Below are 21,184 nucleotides of genomic sequence, written 5' to 3' on the forward strand. Positions count from 1 at the left end.
AGAAAGAAAGAAAGAAAGAAAGAGAGGGAGGGAGGGAGGGAGGGAGGGAGGGAGGGAGGGAGGGAGGGAGGGAGGGAGGGAGGGCTCTCAGCCTAATCCGGTAAAGTTGCTTTTTTCCATTCTTGGGTTTTGAACTTTAAAGATTGGATGGTGAGATGAGACATAAAATACTTGCAAGCGTGAGGTTGTGAGAAACCAATCCTTTTTATGGCCAAAGGAACTGCAGTGCACTCCTACATTTTTACAGGCAAACTAACAGAAAGGAAACCTTCATTTTTAGAGTAGATGGTACCCATGAGAAAGCAAGAAGCCCTGAGTGATCTTCTACGGCTAACATGCCTGGTTTTGATGAGTGTAAGGCACTTGAGAGAGGAGGAAATTTCTGTTCCAACTAAAACTTATTTATTTACAAGACTTGGGGGAGAGAGGCGAACAAAGGGGAAGATGGAGGATATGCTTTTCTTGGCCAGCTAAGAAACTTTGTCGCATTCTTAATCACTTCCAAGCAGTCATCTTTGGTCTTCTCCTTCCAAAGCCCCTTAGTTCAAAGAATAACAGCCGTTGTCAGTTGGAGGCAGATCAGGTTCCTAGACAGCTGGACACAGCTGCTTTTTATTTTTTGGTTTTACTCCCTAATTCCTGGATAAAGTTGCAATCCCTACAACACCACAAAACTTAGTCTTCCCTGGTTGTTGGCTAGCCAACATCCCTCTCTTCCAAAAATAAAGTAATTGAAAAATGAGTTACTAGTATTGAATTCTTAATTCAGTACTAATTTGCAGAGGACAAAAAAAATGAGATACAGTGTGTACCCTGGTTATATATTATGTTGATATTCCTAATTTTCAATGTCATAAGGTCAAGTAGGCTGTTTTCTGTTTCAACACAAAATAATGACTTGATTTATATAGATTATCAGCAAAAATTATGGAGAAGTGCTAGACTATCAATATATCATAGCAATGAAAGCCTGTGGTTGACCAGTGAAGAATCATAAAGTCTATAAACTATGTCCAAACAAAGTGATTCTACACAGCTGTACCATTTGAATCATCCCCCTTTGCTTATTCGGTTGCCAACTAATACAGTTGGATTCATTGAATGTGCAAATCAAATTATTATTTACAAATAACAGTAACAATAATTATTTTCTGAAAATAAAATAGCTAGAAACTCTTATAGAATAAATACAAGGACTGTAAAAGCATATGATATAAATAGAATATAGAAACAGTCAAATAGAAATGTAGTTGGATTATCATGTTCCATCATCTGAAGGAACAAGGCATACAGAATAAAATAGCATCTTTTTACTGCTGATATAACCATTTTTATGCAATGTTATAGCCAAAGGCCATGGTATATTTTGCATTGGTTTTTGATTAAGTATATCTTGCTGGCTTGGATTTTGTTGATTTCTACACTAACTTGTCCGGACAAGAAATGGACACAGGGGATAACCAGAAAGGTCCAAACAGGAACAAATTGGGGTGGAGGTAGGGCAGGAAGAATGTAATGTTGAAGCATGGAAGGCCAAATGGCAAATCCTTGTTCAGTTATGGCTACAGTTTTTCTAGCTGTCATTGAGCACATCTTGTAGGAAATGACCAGGCTGAGCCCAAGGGAGGGGGTCAAACACATCATCAGTCTCCAGTCCCCTCATTCCCTCAAGAGATCTAAGCCCATCCCACCTTGAATTCCATTGCCTCTTATCTACCACTTATTTGCTTTGACTGTTAATAGTACAGATTCTTGTAGAGAGCATAAGCTTGCAATAAACCTTGATAGTCATTTTAACTACCTGGACTTCCTAATTTTCCCGTGCCTGGCATCTATATCTTTCAAGGTAGTTTATCTCACAAGATTATTGAGAGAATAACTTTTCCTACAAGCTGCTTAAAGGTAGACAACGAGTCAGTCCACAAGCAGATAGCAGGTTTTCTCTATATAGTCAATTGATTAGTGGGTTATTAATTTCCCCAAATTTGGAGAAAAAATCTTCTTCCCAAACTTTGCTAAAAATGTCCTTAAAAACTGCTTTGGGACATTCCTTGTAACCCTACTATCCCACCATCTTTAGGTTCACATAGGTTTTTTTTTGTTTCACCTTTTTAACATTTAAATAAATCAAAGCTTTTAGAAGAAGAAAAAAGTATCAGCTCTCGTACTTGACTGGCCAGAAAAAAAGGGTTTGCATCAAAATGGTGTTTAATGTTGGAGCACATAATGTAGTCTTCAATTTACTTCCACGACAGTTGTTAAGTGAATTTTGCCCAATTTTGCAATCTTGCTTGTTGCAATTGTTAAATTAGTAACACAATTGTTAAGTGAATCTGGATTCCCCATTGATTTTGCTTGTCAGAAGGTCACAAAAAGTGATCACAGGACCCTGGGACATTGCAATTGTCATAAATATGAGTCAGTTGTCAAGTGTCTGAATTTTGATCACGTGACCATGGGGATGCTGCAATTGTAAGTGTGAAAAATGGTCATGAGTCAATTTTTTCAGTGATGTTGTAACTTCGAACAGTCACTAAATGAACTGTTGTAAATTGAGGACTACCTACACCTTATTTTACAAATTACATAGATAGCAGAGATAGTTTTGTTGGGAAACTGTGCAGCCATTATGACACAGACTCTATAGTCCATGTTCCAAAACCTGGACCTTTGGGGTAGGTGGGTCATGGTTACTCCAAAAGTGCAATAAATTGGTGGATCTGAAATGGGTGTGAAAAAGACTTGAAAGCTCTGCCCTCCAGCTCCTTCCATCCCAACAATTATGTGCTAGGGCACAAAGTGAAACTCTGCTACTGGCCTCACTGCTGTGTAGCAGAGGCCCTTCATCAGTTGCTTAGTAGGCTTTTGTTGGGCTTTTAATTTAGGCTTTGTCCCAAGGGAACTTCAATCTACTTTCTCCTGGTGATAGATCTGAAGCATCTCAGAAGTTCAGAGCCAAGTTCAGGATCTCTCCCAGATTACTGAAGATCTGCCTCACATACAATACTCAACATGGACTACGATCAACACAAAATAAAGTGGGATGAATATTTCCTATGTTTTGGAAAATATATTTCTACTGATAACAACTAAAAATCTCAGTCATGTAATACTACTAAACTCGTGTCTAGTTAGTAATCAGTTGCTATTCCAAATTCTTTCTCACAAGGACTACTGCCAGACCAAATACCCTCATTTTATATCTAGGCATTTGAGTTCTTTTTCTTAAGTGAAACACTTTGCGTGTGTCTCTGTTAAATATCATTCTGCTGTACTCAGCCAAATTTTCCTGAAACAGTACTTCTCAAACTTTGCAGAAATGCAACTCCTAAATGAATTTGTGGGACCTCCCATGAGTAAAACTAATAGTTTAACTGGAGTTAAAATTGGGCAAGAAATAAATATATTATTTGCTTTCTATAATTAAGTACACAGATTAAATTACAGGACTTTGTCATTGTTGCTCAGTGACATTTGTAAAGGAAAGATGAGGACTGAAGCCCAAAGGGAGTCCAAACTCTGCTGCTATTTTGCCTGTCCAAGACTGATCACATTTAACAATATGTGTGACACTCTTCTTGCCTGAGGGGTACTAATCAATGATTTGAAACCCCTGGTACAATATGGGAAGATCATTCTGGGTTTTATTCCTGTATTCCGAGATATTAGCTGTTCCATCAGTTCGGTATCATCTGAAGATTTGATAAATATTTCCTTAGTCTCCTCAGAACATCAATAACCATGTAGACTCCAGAATCTAGTACTTTATCTTATTTCCACTCAATGGGCAAACCTTCAAAATGAAGCCTACAAGTATCTGGGCATTTTACAGTTGATTAATATCAAACATAGGCAAGTTAAAAATGTGATTAGTAAAGAATACATCCAAAGAGTGAGAAAGTTGCTAAAGACAACATGGAAGAGTGGAAATACCATCAAAACCATTAACATGTAGGCGATACCTGTGATATGATACTGTGCTGGAATTATTAACTGGACACATGTTGAGCGAACAGTTTGGATCCTAAACAAGAAAACTGATGACACTCATGAATAGCAAAACAAAGCAATTAAAACATCTGGTCCATATGACTTTAAGAATCTTTTGCAATATTTGTAATTGTTTTTTGTTATCAAACCTACGGTATTGTCCAAATACCATTTGGTTTAATAATATAAAGTCAATTAATTTTGTTGCATGCAGAGTCAAATGTTTCATTTCAGAGTCTAAGCTATCTTTCCTCAGAATCATCCCCTCCATAAATGCTGGAAATGCCATCCTGGAAATTCCAGGAGTTACTATCTTAAAATATCTTGAGGGAACCAGGTTGGGGAAGACAGTTGTATTCTAGCTTTGACTTAAGGTCACCATTCCTATATTAGGCTGGGAAATTAATTTGCTAAGTAAAGTGAAGGCGGCAATCAGACAAGATTGTTATCATTATACTTGCCAGCTTCTTGCATCTAAGACAGGTTTATCTCCTGATATGCTGCAGGGATCCCCAGACAAGTTTGGATAAAGTGCTTTCTATCCCCTCCCTATCCTCCTGTCAAGATTAAAAAAAAAAGCCCTGGTGCTATCTCCATCCACATCACCATAACCAGGTTATTTGGAAACTGATCTGGGGACTATTGCTTAAAATATTGGGAAAAATTTTGAACTTTGGTGATGCAGGGAGAATTTTATAAGCTCAAAAATGGAAAGAAGCAGTAACTCCCACAATGGAAGAATGGATTTAAAAAGTGATGGAATTGGCAGAGATGGCAAAGTTAACCAGGTTAATGAGAGAAAATAACAAAACTATCTTTTTTTCTACTTGGAAACCATTTCTGCTCAAAAGAGATAAAAATGAAATTTTGGTTTTGGATTTTGATGATTAAATAGATTGTTGTTATAGAAATAGCTAATACTTTTTGTCTTTCTATAAGTAAAAAAAAATTGGGTTTATAATCATTATATAATTTACTGCACTGGAAAAAGTTAGAAGTCACTCTTTTTTTAAAATTCTTTTCCTTTCCTTCACTCTAATCCCCTTTCCCATTTGTTTAACTTTGTTCCCGTTGTCTATTTTTATTTTTATTTTATATTAAGAAAAAATAATAAAAGAACTAAAAAAAGAAAAAGAAAACTGAACTGGTTAAGGACAATAGGAGGTGGGGATGTGGAGGAGTTTAGACAGAACCACAGATTTGAATGGGAGCCTACATAATGGATACCAAAGCTGCAATCTTCCTACATCAGCAAAAACAAAGCCTTCCCAATCAAATGTTTTTTCTATATGCTGTGCAATTAGCAGAATAACAGAGTTGGAAAGGATCTTGGGGGGTCTTGTAGTCCAACCTCCTACTCAAAGCAGGAGACCCTCAACCATTCTGGACAAATGGCTGGACAAACCTTCAATGATGGAGCACCCACAACTTCTGGAGGCAAGCAGTTCTACTTGTTTACTAAAGTAAGCAGTTCACTTAAAAGGTAAAGGTTCCCCCGCACATGCGTGCTAGTCGTTTCCAACTCTAGGGGCCGGTGCTCATCTCCGTTTCAAAGCCGAAGATCCAGCGCTTGTCCGAGGATGTCTCTGTGGTCATGTGGCCGGCATGACTAGACGCCAAAGGCGCACGGAACGCTGTTACCTTCCCACCGTAGTGGTCCCTATTTTTCTACTTGCATTTTTACGTGCTTTCGAACTGCTAGGTTGGCAGAAGCTGGGACGAGTAACAGGCGCTCACTCTGTTATGCGGCACTCGGGATTTGACCCGCCAAACTGCTGACCATCTGATCGACAAGCTCACCATCCTAACCCACTGAGCCACCGCGTCCCTAGAAGCAGTTCACTTACTTAAAAGTAAAATTCTAAACTGAACTGGGTTTGCCTCTGGAAGGTGTGATCAGTATAGGGACAGAGAGAGAAATAGCTTTTGTTTCCTTCTGTTTTTGTGTTTAAGGGAAGATGATATTGCCCAAACTGCAAAGACTGCCAGCAATGTTAGGACTGAGGAGATCCTGCGTGGGCCTGCTAACAATAGAAAGGGATGTGGAGGCACTGACATTTTGCAGCAGGGGAGGACAATACTTGTTGAAAGTAGAAGCAATATGTTGCACCTTATAATTAGAAATTGCCTGCTGACAACGCATTGGTGCTACACTGATCACCTGAAGGGGTTATGCTAGGATTCTCAACTCATTTACTCAAACCTTGTTTGGACTTTCTGAGCAGCATTTTATAAGGATGGTTTAAAACTCACCCAAATAAATGCCAACAACTGGAAGTGAGTCAATGATACTTTATTTTCTAAAGCTAGCAGTTATAGTGAGTCCCTGCTCTCTTACATCTCACCTTTAAGGGCCTTCATTGCATGGGTCCAGATTAGTTGAGTGACTGTCTTACCCCACTGGGATGGGCCCATCCCACTCGTGCCTGCAGAGGAGGCATGCAGCGGGTCCCATCGGCCCGATTATTCTGGCTGGTGGTGTCCAGGAGGGGGGCCTTCTCTGCTGTTGCTCCTGTCCCCTGGGACATCTTGTCCCTCCCCCATGTGAGAATGACCCCAACCCTCCTATCTTTTCATAAGGGCCTAAAGATGTGGCTCTGCCAGCTGGCTTGGGGCCCCAGTGGGGGAATAACGCAATGGAGGCGGTTGATTGAGTAATAACAGATCCTACCTCCCCCCACTCCACCCCACCCTCCCCATGTGTCCTTAGATTTTAACGTCTGTGTAATGTATTGGGATTTTACTTGAACTGTTTCACATGTCTGAATGCTGCTTAAGGTTGCTCAATTGGTGTGTCTGTGTAACGGTCACTGACTAGTCAGACTTGCTATCTCCAAGAAGATCATTGGATGATTTGGGGCGGGAATGGGTTCCTTTAAACCTATTGGCCGCCACCTAGTGGCCAACCATATAAGTAGCTGCGCAGAAGCCTCTGTTTCAGTTCTGTTCCTGTTTGCCTCAATAAAACAATGTTCCTGTTTGCAACCTCTCGTCTCGCTTATTGCCAGCAAAGAACTCACTACACAACAGTCTGATTTTAACTTTTATGTTTTAACTGTATATGTAACTGTAAGCCGTCCAGAGTTACCCTATGGTAAGATAGGCAGCTGGCAGCCAATAAATTTTATAAATAATTAAAGAAGAGTCCCAAGGTTACATACTGTAGGTTTTATACTAGTGATTGATCCAAGATGCTTTAAGCATGCCCATACACTAGCAGAAAACCCTATATAATAGCTCTACATCTGATGAAGGCACCAGGTAGGGGAAAGTGATTCACAGGTATTACACTCAGTGTGAAGACACTACAGACACATTTCTTTGAAAGGCAGCAGAGCAGCTTTGAAATACAGTATAGGAGGTTCCAAGGCTCTAATTGTTATTCTAAGAAGCTGACCCTGCATTTTACTGCAGAAGGAGGGAGATAGAACAACAGCAGTACATATCCTTGAATCTGCAGCCTTTGCTAACAGCATAAATTCTATAGGTATTTAAATCATTGACAGCATATTGGCACAATTAGAAAATCCTTACTTAAAAGGAACTACCAAAGAAGTGCAGTTCAAGACACATAAGCTATACTGTGACTGTACACCAATTATTATGGAGAAAACAGACAATTCAAGTTAACATTCTTATTTCAATTCTCCTCAAGAGAACTCCTTTGGTTTAAATTTGCAGCTGCCACCATTTTCCAGGGTTTACCCCCCACCCCACCCCACCCCAAATGCTCAGCAGTGAAATCCAAGTGTGTCTCAGGGCCACAAGAAAAAGTTGGAGGGAATATGACCTGCTTGTTTCCTTTCTAAATAAAATCTGCAGAACATCTGCAGAGCCTGGAGTTATCTGCTTCCCTCTCCCTGTATTTAATTTGGAGACAGAGTGTGGACAGAAGAGGGCTTCATTATCCTCAGGGATGCCTACTAGCTCAGAGTCATATATCTAGTGGGATGTAGGTGGAGGCTTGGGAACATGAGATCAGGAAAAGGTTGGCCAGGGCAAAAAAGCTGATTGAACCATTATGTATATTTCTGCCCTCTCAAGCAGTAGCCTGCTAGCATAAATAGGATAACATTTTAGATACACTTTTCAGCATGACCCGTGGAAGGCCTATAAAGTTGATAAAATATTTATTTCATTTTTAAATATGTATGGCCACATTTTGTTTTTAAATTTGCAAGGAAAAAGAGGTAGTGAGGCATTTCAATGTATTCTTATGCATTTGGGAGATGTGTTTTTATTCAGGATGACAATGATCAGCATCAACAACTGTTTATATTAAGTTTAATTTTATCCTGCAATGGTTGCCTGTATTTGTAAACATGAAGATTTATATGAAATGTTAACTGAAGATAAACTAAGGGTTATATAGGACATGTTCTGCTTTAAACCTGGGTTCCTCATTTCTTCAGTACATCTGCTGCTACTGTATATAATGATGGTGATAATGATGACCAGAAATGCTGGCTTGTTCAGTTTTCTAAGAATGAACACTTGGTTTCTTGTTGTCTACAAATGTTGCATGACTTGTTTGGGAACAATCCAGAAGCAAGGTTTAATGTTAGTAATTTGTTGCTTGTTCAGTACAGTGAGACAGTATAAACCAGCGATCCCCAACCTTTGTGGCTTGGCAGCCCGGCTGCGGGTAGGGAAGAATGCCCAGTTGAGGTTCAGCAACTCACGCGTCTCACATGCAGCTCAACTATTTGAGTTACACATATGCTGGCCCACCACTCACGCAGCCCAGTTCCTATTCCCCCCAGCCATGTGAGCTGCAGTGTGCAAGCTCCGAGCACAAGGGCAAGTGTGTGCCCCAGCCCACCACTCACACAAGTCAAGCTGTGAGTGCATATGCATGCTGCCCTGCTGTTCATGTGCCCCAGTTGCAAATAGGCCAAGGCCTGGTAGTGGGCCACGACCCTGGGTTGGGGACCCCTGGTATAAACCATCTATTTGGTATGAACATACCACTGCCTCTCATATAGTCTCTTCAATAGAGTTGGGGTATCTATAGTTCCAGAATAATGATGAATAAAAATTCCCAACACCCTTAACTACACTAGATAATTTAATGGAAGCTTTATATTTGGAAGTCTAGGGTTCTGTGCTATGCAGATTAAGAATAGCAATGAGAAAACATGTTTTTCTGGGGAGGGTCCTTCCCTTTCTAATACATTGAGTGTGTTCTCATACCACACCTAACCTAGGAAGTTAAAGCTTTTTCCTAAACTTGGTTAGGGTTACCCACACAACCTTCAGAATGCTGTGGGACCCAGATTGATTGATCTGGGCAGAGGGTCAAATACAATGGATAGTACCACAAAAGGAGCCATTTCATAATCAGTTATGTTTTGTGAATCAAGCATTCTACTATTAACCCCAGGTTCTTCCTCACTAGAAAAAAATAACTTCTATCCATTATGCATAAAATAAATGTTCCTCTTTCCTTCTCCTCTTTCATCTCTTCCTTGCTCACTTTTTTCTTTCTTTTTTTTCAGTTCAGCAATGTGAATACTGTAATATTCATGGTATTAACAAAGAGACAACTTTATTATACTAATACTTTAGTGTCTGTGATGTATTGATTGCCAGTGCATACATCACATTAGACTGAGTTCATGATTAGCTTGTGAATTCAGGAAGTTGTGGGAATCCAGCCATAGTCTTACTACATTGTGTAAAACAGGCTGTAATATTAAGCCAGAACATGAATTGTCTGAGTTTAGCATGTGGTATGAACTGAGTCAATGGGTCAGTTATTCAAATTTGTAAAGGCTTCAATTCCAAATGCCGGGTGTGTATGTCTGTGGGTATGTGCACCCTTGCAGTAGCTTTTGCACAGAGGATCAGCACTTCGTAAACCCTTAAAGACTCCTTTTTAGTACTGTTTTTCATTTTCAGAGCTGCAAAATCAGGGCTCTGGAACCTGAGCTCTGTGTTCAACATTCTTTCAGTGCTGAATTGGAAGTCACAAGATTTGGATTTCACTCATGGAGGGGAGGTAATATTTAGGGATCACGCTTTCTCTGGATTGGAACCTTTGCGGTGAGGTGGAGGGAAACGGCTGATGCTGAGTCAGGCTGAGAAGATGAGCAAAATTGCTTATGATCCAGCCTCTTTTTTTTCTTTTTATAGCCTTCTCCCTTTTCTCTGTGTGCACATTCTTTGCCAAATGAGAGGAGAGTCTCAGATCATTGAACTTCAGCTTGATGACGCTTCCTGAAGACAGGGGTCTCATAAGGACAGGCTGCCAGCAGAACTCAGGGGGCCCATTCAGCCATTCCCTGAGGGCCCTTTCTACCACCCCACAGTGAAGGCTGTCCTTTTTTCTTTTTCTTTTACACAGAATGGAAGAAGTAGAGGTCTTCTTTGCAAGAACCGGGGGTTCCAGGGAGAAAATCCCATCCCATAAGGGAGCTGTATGCCTGCATGTTTCCTCAAGAAGGTTCAGTTAGCAGAAGTTATTCTCTTCCTGATTCTCCTTCCCTTCATGCCATTCCTGTACAATTCAAGACAGGGCAGGAAAAAAAGTCATTTAGGGCAGAGATAAACTTTGTGCAAGGGGTAAGACCCATACTTATCATTTGTTGTAGGAAAAGCAATGTCTGCCTGGAAACCAAGTCACTGGTACTTTGTGCATAAGCAAACAAATTCATGTATGCCTACATTGTTCGCATTTCAACCTGGACCATAGAAATGACTCACACAATTGCTGGACAGATTTTAATACAGAACTAAACCTGGCAATCTAAAAATCAGATTTATGACCACTATATCTAGACATAAGCGAATTCCGTGCCCAGCATTTTGGTGACAGATTATAAGAATTAACAAGAATTATATAACTTTGCATCATACATGCTGGTTGGCATAACTTTCGCCAATTTCTTCCTCATCTAAGCATGAAATTGGTGCAGAATCCTCAAATCTGTTTTTGGCCTTAATGTTTGACCACCCCCACCTAGGAGAATTGTCTGGGCACCAGTTTAGTCCCAACATGACTGACTGCTATAGTGCAGTGATATACGAGCTCAAGCAGTTTTTTGGGGGGAGAAAAAAGCCCTTTTCATCATTAACTTAAGACGTCAGCAAGTCAATCATAGATCAAAGAGCAGGAATCCAATAATCAAGAACAAATCAAAGCGGAGAGACAGGAGACTTGGTGGGGTAGACTGTTGTTGATTTTTTATCATTTATCTCTGCTTCAGATGGTGTGTGTGTGTGTATGGGCAGAATTTCAGAGTCTGCGAAGCTGTACATGAAAGCTGTACTTGGATCTGGCTTCCCTAGAGCAGAGTCATTGGCTCCAGTGCTGCTGGAACCATCATGGACAGGTTAATTGTCACAGATGCCTTATCTCCACTTCCTGCCCATCCTCCTCACCTATTGAAATGCCCAGCAGCAACACTGCATTACCTTTTTGTAAAAGTTTTCCTTTGTTTCTTTTTTTTTAATGTTAAGATCAGGAATGTCTGTGGATCTGTGTGTCCAAAAAAGAAAAAAAGAAAAGACAAAGTTATGCTCTTTTTAATGTGGTTTGCACGCATAGCCCACATAAAAGGGGCAAGAGCTTTGATTGCAGTTTTGACTGTTATCTTAAGGTTGTTGGGTTTTTCTTTTGCCCTTTCCTGCAAACACTTCTAGTTAAGATCAGGAAATTTGTTTTGTAGATTTTTTTTCTTCTTCTCCTTCTCCATTTCTTCCTTCCTCCCTATCTTTTTAAAATAAATTTAAGATTCTTGAGGGGAAATACGGTTAGCATCCATCAATCTGCCAATTCTATACTCAGCCCTTCCAGAGTATCCAATCCATTTGTCAGGACATTCCTTCTGAAAAGTAGGCACAAGGTTCATATTCCTTGCAACATGATAATTGTTGTCACTTTCATACAGATTATTATTAGCCTTCATTAGGGATAATAATCTCTGGATAAAAATAAGCCACTCTTAAGGACAATATCAAACACAGATTACAATTGTCCATTCCAAGCAGTTTTCTCTTTCCCTGTCCTCCTGTTTTTTCAGAGCCCTATGAAAATATTAGGCTTACTCCCCATCTGAGGATCAGTTTTAGTACACCAGCTACGCATTTTCCAAACTGAAACCCAAAATTACAGTCTTCGCTTTCCCTTGATGTTGCCAGAAATCAGAAAGTAATCCAGAATCCAATTTAGTCCATCCAATTTCCTTCTGCCTCAGGGGATATTTTTCTCACTCTCTTAAACTCCCCTCCTACAAAAAAGAGTGTATGTTTTAAGTGGGGAGATGGTAACACAATACTGTGGGAAGTCAGCTCCTCAGATAAGGAAATATTAAAAGGGCAGAAAATATATTTCCTAAAAAGATGTTAAAGAATCAGGAAAGCATGCCCAGTTTTCTCAATAGTCCCAGGTCTCCTTCCCCCAAGCAGAAAACCAGTTCTATAGACATGCAAATGTAAACCATCAGGAAGGCTGGAGCTGGAACATTAAGAAGACAAAGACCTAAAATCTATATACCCCAGCCCAAGGGAAGCAGGTTATGACCTTTGGACATAATAGGATTGACCCACAACCATCAAGAATACCAGAAAGGCACACCCAGATTCAGGTCAGAATCTGTGACACAGGAAATACAAAACCTGAAACAGGAAATAACTCCAAACAAAAGGCTCCAAAGGGTATAAAAGCCTACTCCCTACATGTGCTCAGCCCTTTTTCAGCTAGAACCATCTTTCTGTCTGGCTGTCCTCTGCAATAAACTGTAACCTTCTTCCTAAAGCAGTCGCCATGTTTTTTTATCCCCACCTTGGACTGAACCATGATGAAGACATTTCCTTCAACAATACAATGGTTTTGACTGGCAAAAGGAAACTTATAACTTACATCCATGTGCATGAATAAATAGAGGCATGTATTACATTTTAAAATATATCACAACTCAGTAGCCAAGACCTGATAAGACCTGATAATCAGAGGGGAATAGATTTAAAAACGATGAAGATCCATTAGAAGGCAATAAACTGTATATAGCTCATGGTTGAACTGTGGAGTACCAGGTGGTCTCTGACCTTGATTGTTTTCTTGTAGAAGTTTCATTGCCCAACTAAGTAATATCATCAGTGCAAATCTGAGTGGAGTTTGCTGCCTATTTAGATGTAGCAGCTTGCCTTTTCAGTTTTGATGAGTATGTAGTTTTCTTCTTGGTGGTTCCCTGATTAAAGTAGTGTTTTTGACCTGATCCTTGCTTATCTGAATGTGAGTTGCTGGAGGGGATGTCTTGTAGTCTTTTTGTTTTCTCTTAGTTTTTTGTAATTGTCTCTTTTAAATGATGCATAAAGTTGGCGTGTAAATGGTGGATATAGTCATGTTCTGAAAACATCTTTGTACCTGAATTTAAGACACTTGAAGGAGTTAAACACAGGTTTAGATATTTTTTATATCTTAACTGTGGATCTCCTTGGTGTTTCTTGGAAGTAGAAGTCTGATTTGGATACGTGATCTTAACTAGCAGAGCAACTCCATAACACTGTTGGGCACAGATGGCAAAAAAGGAAACTGCCAATGAGGGAATGGCAGGAAAGGTCTCCAAAGGTGGGAAAGAGTTACTCCATACCATTATAATTAACTCTCTAGTCTCCAGGTCCATTATAGAGATGGCGGTATCTAACAAACTCACTGTAAAGCCCATCACAAAGATGGAGTTAATCTTGTGGAAATTTAAGGAATAAGCCCTTTTAACATAATTGAACACATGGTATGGCCATACCCAGCTGCAAGCATGAATCCTTCTATTGTATATCTTTTGTCTGTTTGCATTGCTAAAGCCATCAGGTCTTAGTCTGGTTGGTGCTCGGACGAAGCACTGGCTGGAAGCAGCTCTGAATGTCTGAATAAGTATTGGGAATGAACCATCACTCAGAAACAACATTGCCCAAAGTGGAAATCTCCTTAATTTTCTACTCCAAGGCAGAACGCCATGTCTTTCAGTGAACGCATTGTTCCTAAACCAGTGTAAGTTGAACAGATAGGGGTTTTTTTTTTTTGGGGGGGTATCTGTAAAAGAGAACTGTTAATCCTCTCTGTACCAGCAGATTATTCTCTGTAAATAGTGATACTGTTAGGGCTTAACAGACTTAGTGAGGGAGGAGGCACTTCAAATTCTCATGTATATGACAATGGCCTGCTCATTTTGCTGGGTTGGATTCTGCATATTCATCCCAAATTCCAGCCACAACGGCGCCAGTGTTAATGATTGTCATCCTACATTGTAAATTCAGTGTTTGTCTTGCAAACTACTTGTCTTCCTTCCTCCTTCTGATCCTAAATGGTAGGAAACTCTAAAAGGTAATGATAACATTTTCCTTGTCAGTCATGTCCAATTCTAGGGCATGGAGCTCATCTCTGTTTCTAGGCTGAGGAAGCCAGCATTGTCAGAAGACAATTTCCGTGGTCATTAGGCCAGCATGGCTAAACTCCAAAAGGGCACAGAATGGTGTTACCAAAGTGGGAAGGTAACCTACTAATCTACTTGTCTGCATTTGTGTGCTTTTGAACTGCTAGGTGGGTAGGATCTGGGGCAAGGAACAGGAGCTCACCCTGTTACATGAAGCTTGGGTCTCCAGATGACAAGCTTAGCAACTTTAACTGCTGAGCCATTGCTCCCCTGAAATCTATGGATGGTTTATTTGCTTTACTCTTTCATTTCTATTGGTTTTCCTACTTGGAGAAATTTGTTTGCCAAGGTAGGAACCTTTCTGTTTACTGATCATAGTATTCTATAAAGTGCTATGTATGCCAAAGGCGTAATATTGTTCTCCTCATCAACACGTGACTCCATCAAACTCATTCAGTTTTTTTACAACTTCAGATAAAGGTTGTACTCATACAATAATCTTAAACATGTCAGTTACAGACCTAGCAGCTGTATTTGCACATGCTGGGTTAACATACGTGCTTGATTAATTGACATCTCCAAATATCTATGTAAACCTGGAAAATGGACTTCTGTAATAGGTGAATTAAATATACTGTGTGAACACACACACACACACAATAAATAAATTCAGACAAAAGAGATGAGAAAGATCTAGTACTAAACTGCAGATCTCTTCCCATCTTTGTGGAATTTCTGAGAGCAGATATCTTTCTTGTAGTGACTCAGGGAACAACATTATTTCCCAGAATATTTTATAGGACTGAAGAAAGCAACATGCTGTTTATTGCAGCTTCGCTGCCCTTTAAATGGTCCCATTCTTTGTTTTTGTTTTTCATGTGGTTTTTTTTAAGAAGAGACCTGATAATTTTTGCAGCAAATTAACTGACAATTAACCACATGAATTTAGTGAGAATTAAGCATAAGTGTACAAGGTGTTATCAGAAACGGAATGGATAAAAATTCTTTTGCATGCTCACTCCGTTTTACGTGATTGAGATGGGTCAGAATATTGTTCAGTGTGGCCCTGGACCAACAAACTTGTGATCTGGGTGAAAGGAAATCTGTGTTATTTAACACTTAGAGTTCACCCAAAATTCTTTCTGATCTCTGAATTTTCTGTGATTTAGAGGTTGGTTGTTGCTAAACAGTTTCCACAGGGATTAGTGTCTGTTGTAATTATAAACACCAAAGAGGTCTTGGTATCTTAAAACCTAACAGAGAAGTTTTGATGTATTACTTAATAAACATGTTAATAGTTCATCTAATTCAATTTGGCATTAAAAATTTCAAGACTCTTGATATTTTTTTTATTGTATGGCTTTCCTAGTATCAGTATAAGTAAAAATTTCCTTGGGACATATTGGAGCATGCCTTGCAAAGATTAAGCATTTTAGTTGGGAGAAACTAAAATAGTGATTTAAAGTTCCTGATTTGTAAAGATAAAGACAAAAAAATATGCTTTTGCTCATGCAAAATTGGAGGAATTTCAAGACCACTTAATCTTGATCAGTTCCACAAATGTCAAACTCACAAATTTTATACCATTGAAGAAAATATACTTGCACAGCTTCCAGTTGCCCTTCTTATTAATGGTAAGAATAACTGTAACATAATAGAGATCAAATACAAGATATGATTGATACTATGAGCAACCCTCTACAATCTTTTATAATGTGCAAGGACTACTTTTTGTCCCAGATAATATTTTCTTTTGTTGAGAAAAACACATTTGTTCTGCAGATGATCCCACTACACATACTGTACATATACATGTGTGCATTTGCACACACTCACATCATTCCCTTTGTGCATTCTCTCTCCCTTCTGTCTGAGGTCATATTATCCTCTTAGAGTTTAATCTATCTGTAATTATGCCCTGTAATTGCAGAGCCATTTTAAAGCTGATTTTACTTCCCAGTTTTCATTTTCATGGATCCTGAGTCCCATCTATAAGTATATTTCTAATCATCCACCAGGAAGCTATAAGAAGGTCAAGAAACAATCTCCTAGTGTGACACTGTTATACTAGAGATCACTTCTGAGGACCAGCAAGTGGCAGAACACATGCCTCACATGCAGAAGAAACCAAATCCAATCCTTGGAAGAGCCACCAGTTGAATAGACCAGAGTAGAAATCCTGGCTCAGGTGGACGCATAATATCATTTGGTCTCAGAAAACCTCCCTGATTCCAAGCAATGTAGTTTTATTCAGCATCTGAGCATGAATAACCTGCAGAAAATAGGTTTTGCTAATAAACCTATAAAGTAATGTAACTACCATTATTGTCATTTGACTCCACCAGAGTTTAGGCTTTCTTGAATCATCTTGCCCTAGAATAGCTTTAGCCCTAGTGGACCAAACTGGGAGGAAGGAAAGATTGCATGCATGTTAATCCTCTATTATATCATTGTTTTTCAAATGTGGCAACTTTAAGATGTGTCAACTTCAAAACCCAGAATTCTCCAATAGCATCTGGGGAATTCTAAGATTTGAAGCGCAAACATCTTAAAGATGCCAAGTTTGAAAACCATGCTCTATCATCCAGGGGCAGCCTTGGGGGTTGGAAGAATGGAAAAAAAACCTCAAGATGGTGGCCATGCCTTTATGACTGAAACCTCACCACATTTTTACCTGTATTTTATGTGGTCATGGCCACCGCCCTGAGTTTCTTGGCACCCCACCCCTGATACTGTCACTCTTTTCCAAGTCATTTCCAGAATTTGTACAAATGGATGAAAGATGTGAAACCGAAAACACTGCCTTAGTTTTTAGATTAATGAAAGAAGGGGTGTCTGTTAAAGCTGAATGTCTGTTAAATTTAAATTTAGATAATTGCCATAATTGATGCCATTTGCATTAATTAATGTATTTTGCATCATTATATAATTGATAGCATAATTTGCATCATTATATAATTGATAGCATACATAATTTGCATCACCAAACACTTTGATGCAAATGACATGCATTATGTTAATTGTCCAGACTGCCTCAGAAAGAATAACCTATCTGTTATTTGAAGTCCACACTTATTTTTTTCCTTGGTACATCTGAAATCTACATAAAATCAAAGTTTTACTGTAGTTTTACTGGTAGACAATGCACTGCCTGGTTTCTTAGCAATTCCCTTCACATCTGGGAACTGCAATCTATTTTTCTGTCAGATTTTGACTAGGTTTCCTCAGAAAAGACATATTTCACAAAACTAGTTCTAGTCCTCAAGGAAAACTGTATTCTGTTCAACCAGATGCTGCTTTGTATGACTGCCATCACAACATTGCTAATATAGTAGAATTCTGGCAAGATTGGCAGTTATTCCTAAGCATTCTTATAGGAATGGAAGCTGAAAAACAGCTTCTATATCTTTAAGATTTGGTCCATTATTGGTCTATCCAATAAAATGGTAATTACTTGCCAATTCTTCCATAAATGAAATTGATGTGTTGGGCTATAGCTATTATAATCCCCAGCCAATCACATTAAAATTTGTTGACCTGATGTTTGTATATTTGTGGAATGTAGGTTGTTTAATGCAGGTATAATAAATGAAACAACTTTTTATTATCTTATGACTTAGTTAGTTTCTTTAATGCTGAAAGTATATAGGTTTCAGATTTGGAAAGAAAGGGAAAAAATCATCCTATGATCTTGTACAAATAAAGATTTTCCCCCCCCAAAAAAACAGGTAGCTACTGACCCAGAAAAGTCTGAATTGGTATTGAATTGGTCAAATAAAATGAAATGTTAATATTTTCAAGGTGTTTGGGAAATGTTTTGAACCTGTAACATATTTGGGTTGGATCAAGAATGTCTGAATTCATATCCTACTGATCTATTGTAACCCCAGTTTTGTCTGGAAGATGATGATGATGATGACGATGATGACATGAATTTATATGTCACCCAGCTCATAGCAATTCTGGGCAATTTCTTGGGGTTATTGTTCTTGTTAATTATTCTTGGAAATAATAGTGAGTTATTTCTGTCAGCATTGGTTGACATCCACATAGTAAAGATCATGTAAGTGCTATACTTTGCTGCATTTATTCTTATTTTCTTATTTTGAAGTTGAAACCTGCCTCCTCATATGATTGAAACTCTGTTGTCACATTTTGGTAATCACATTTTAAGGGGCCTTCAGGGGATGAAAAAAAGGTACTGAAAGCATGGCAGATAACCCAGGGCCATAGGTTATCCAACCTGGCTTTTGAATGTGTTCAAGAGGTTAATCAACTCTTCAGATGTAATGTAAATTGTACAGAGTAGCATAGACATTCTCCACATTCAGTTTTATATTCTCCTTACTTGGCCATCTCAATGATGCTTTCAATACACATTCTGATCAACTCTCAGATCCTCGTATGATTAACTCAGTTGGGAACTCATAATCACTTATCTTCCTTGTATCACCCCTTTACCATCACTACCCTTCTCTTTAATGTGTGTGTTTGTGTGTGGGTGTGTCTGTGTGTGCGTGCATGCATGCATGCTCCTTGCTTGAACGGAAGCAGCTTCAGCCTGCAAACTTTGGTGGTGTGGCTTTGTGTGCCAAGGTGTGTGACAAGGTGTATGCCAAGGTTGTGAGGATAGAGGGTTGTGGGTGCAACATGGTGATGGATTATTGTAGCTTCTCCTGGCTCTTGAACCAAAAGCAGGTGCACATGGACCAGAAGAGGAGGACTTTGGTACAGATTGCTACACCACTGAGTTTGCAGGCCAGAGCAGCATCCCACCCAGCTGCGATTCCTCCTTTTTTGCAATCAACATTTTGAATGAGGAAGTGGCACAACCATCACCTATCAAGCCAGAATGAAAACTCTTCCTCTTTTCTCCCATGAAAATGGTATTCATAATCTATGAGGTGCTACTGACCAGGTTGCTTTGTTTTTTGTTCCACAGGCTATGGACATGCAGCCCCTAGCACTGATGGTGGGAAAGTCTTTTGTATGTTCTATGCGCTGCTGGGAATCCCACTCACCCTGGTCATGTTTCAGAGCCTGGGCGAGAGGATCAACACCTTTGTGAGGTACCTCCTGCACCGCATCAAGAAGTGCCTTGGCATGAGACGGCCAGAAGTATCAATGGCCAATATGGTCACTATTGGATTCTTCTCCTGCATCAGCACCCTTTGCATTGGAGCTGCTGCATTCTCCTACTATGAGAATTGGACCTTCTTCCAGGCCTATTACTACTGCTTTATCACCCTCACCACCATTGGTTTTGGAGATTATGTGGCCCTTCAGAAAGAACATGCCCTCCAGACAAAGCCCCAATATGTGGCCTTCAGCTTTATCTACATTTTAACTGGGCTGACAGTCATTGGGGCCTTTCTCAACTTGGTGGTGCTCCGGTTCATGACCATGAATGCTGAGGATGAAAAGCGGGATGCGGAACACCGGGCATTGCTCACCCGCAATGGACAGGCCAGCAGTGTACATACAACAGACACTACTGCTTCCTCAACAGCTGCTGCATTAGGGGGCATTGGGAGTGGTGGAAGCAGCAGCAGTAGAGGAGGACTCCGAAATGTTTATGCTGAAGTTCTCCACTTCCAATCTATGTGCTCCTGCCTCTGGTATAAGAGCCGGGAGAAGCTGCAGTACTCTATCCCCATGATAATCCCCAGAGACCTCTCCACCTCTGATACCTGCATGGAACAGAGCCACTCCTCCCCTGGGCATTACCCAGAGACCCCATCCAACAGATGCTTCTGCAACACTCAGCGTTCAGCCATCAGCTCTGTTTCTACAGGACTTCATAGCCTCTCAGCCTTCCAAGGACTTATGAAGCGCCGAAGTTCTGTGTAGAGACTAGGAGTCCTTTTACAAACTCTCCTTCACTACTGAAAAAAAAAGACAGGCATGAAACCCAGGTGGATATAAATGACAAAATAAAATTTTGAATTTATAAAAACAATTTAACTATAAAAAAAGGAAGAAAGAGCATGCACCTAGAGAGTGCACAATAAACTGATGGATCAGTCAGTGGGTTAGTTATGAGGGGCAATCTCCTGGGGAAACTGAACCACCAGGCTCTAGACCAGGAGCTAGTGGTGGATTCTGTTAAGTTCTTCTGATGATCAAGAAGGGAGAAATTCAGGTTGTCCTTCCAAAGGTCTGGCAACATTAAGTTGTCTCTTCTCCCCAAGAAGGAGGCTCGACACTCTTGTTGCTGTGGTGGAAATTTGAAACTTGTTTTGCAGCAACTCCACAAAATGTGAAACTTGAAAATATAAGGCTTTGCCCCCTTGTAAAAAAATGTGTAGAACAGGGTGGCTCTAAAGTTGAGTGTACACATCTTAATTTGTGCCAAGGACTGATGGAAAAACCTTACATTAATTTTTCTCCAGACCAGTCCAATAAAGTGGGGTGAAAGGAGGGGAAATGATGTTACGTACAGCTCTTTATCCTCCATTTATTTTATTCCATCCATTTCAAAAAGAAAAGAGGGGTCTCTTGCTTGTCATTGAAAGGCCATCCATTGGGGAAAACCATTATGTAGGAGAAGTTAGAAATCTTATAGAGGATGAAGAACCTGGTCCTGATTAGTTAATACACAAATGACATCAGTTACAAATGGCACATGTATGTACAAATAGTGGCTTTTGCTACATGGTTTGGCCAAATATCAGCAAAAGCTGTTTCTTATTCATTGTATCCCATTCACAATTATGACATTTATTACTCTACCACCCTCCAGAGTACAACACTGTGCAAAGCAGTATCCCATTTGTATTTCTGTGTTTTTAAGTGTACACAACACAAGCCCATATGCTCTT

At 39.7% G+C, this 21,184-nt stretch overlaps 1 protein-coding gene across 1 annotated transcript in view; it reads left to right on the plus strand.

Moving 5' to 3' along the window:
- Positions 1 to 20,213, plus strand: part of KCNK3 (potassium two pore domain channel subfamily K member 3) — a gene marked incomplete at both ends in the record, with an annotated part of 96,464 nt that extends 76,251 nt beyond the window's left edge. The window contains one exon of the mRNA XM_081322830.1: positions 19,306 to 20,213. Within this exon, the coding sequence (XP_081178956.1) occupies positions 19,306 to 20,213 (908 nt within the window). The remainder of the gene's footprint in view (positions 1 to 19,305) is intronic.
- Positions 20,214 to 21,184: the final 971 nt, after the last annotated feature.

The sequence above is a fragment of the Vipera berus genome, assembly GCF_964194415.1.
Source record: "Vipera berus genome assembly, chromosome: 1".
Lineage (NCBI taxonomy): Eukaryota > Metazoa > Chordata > Lepidosauria > Squamata > Viperidae > Vipera > Vipera berus.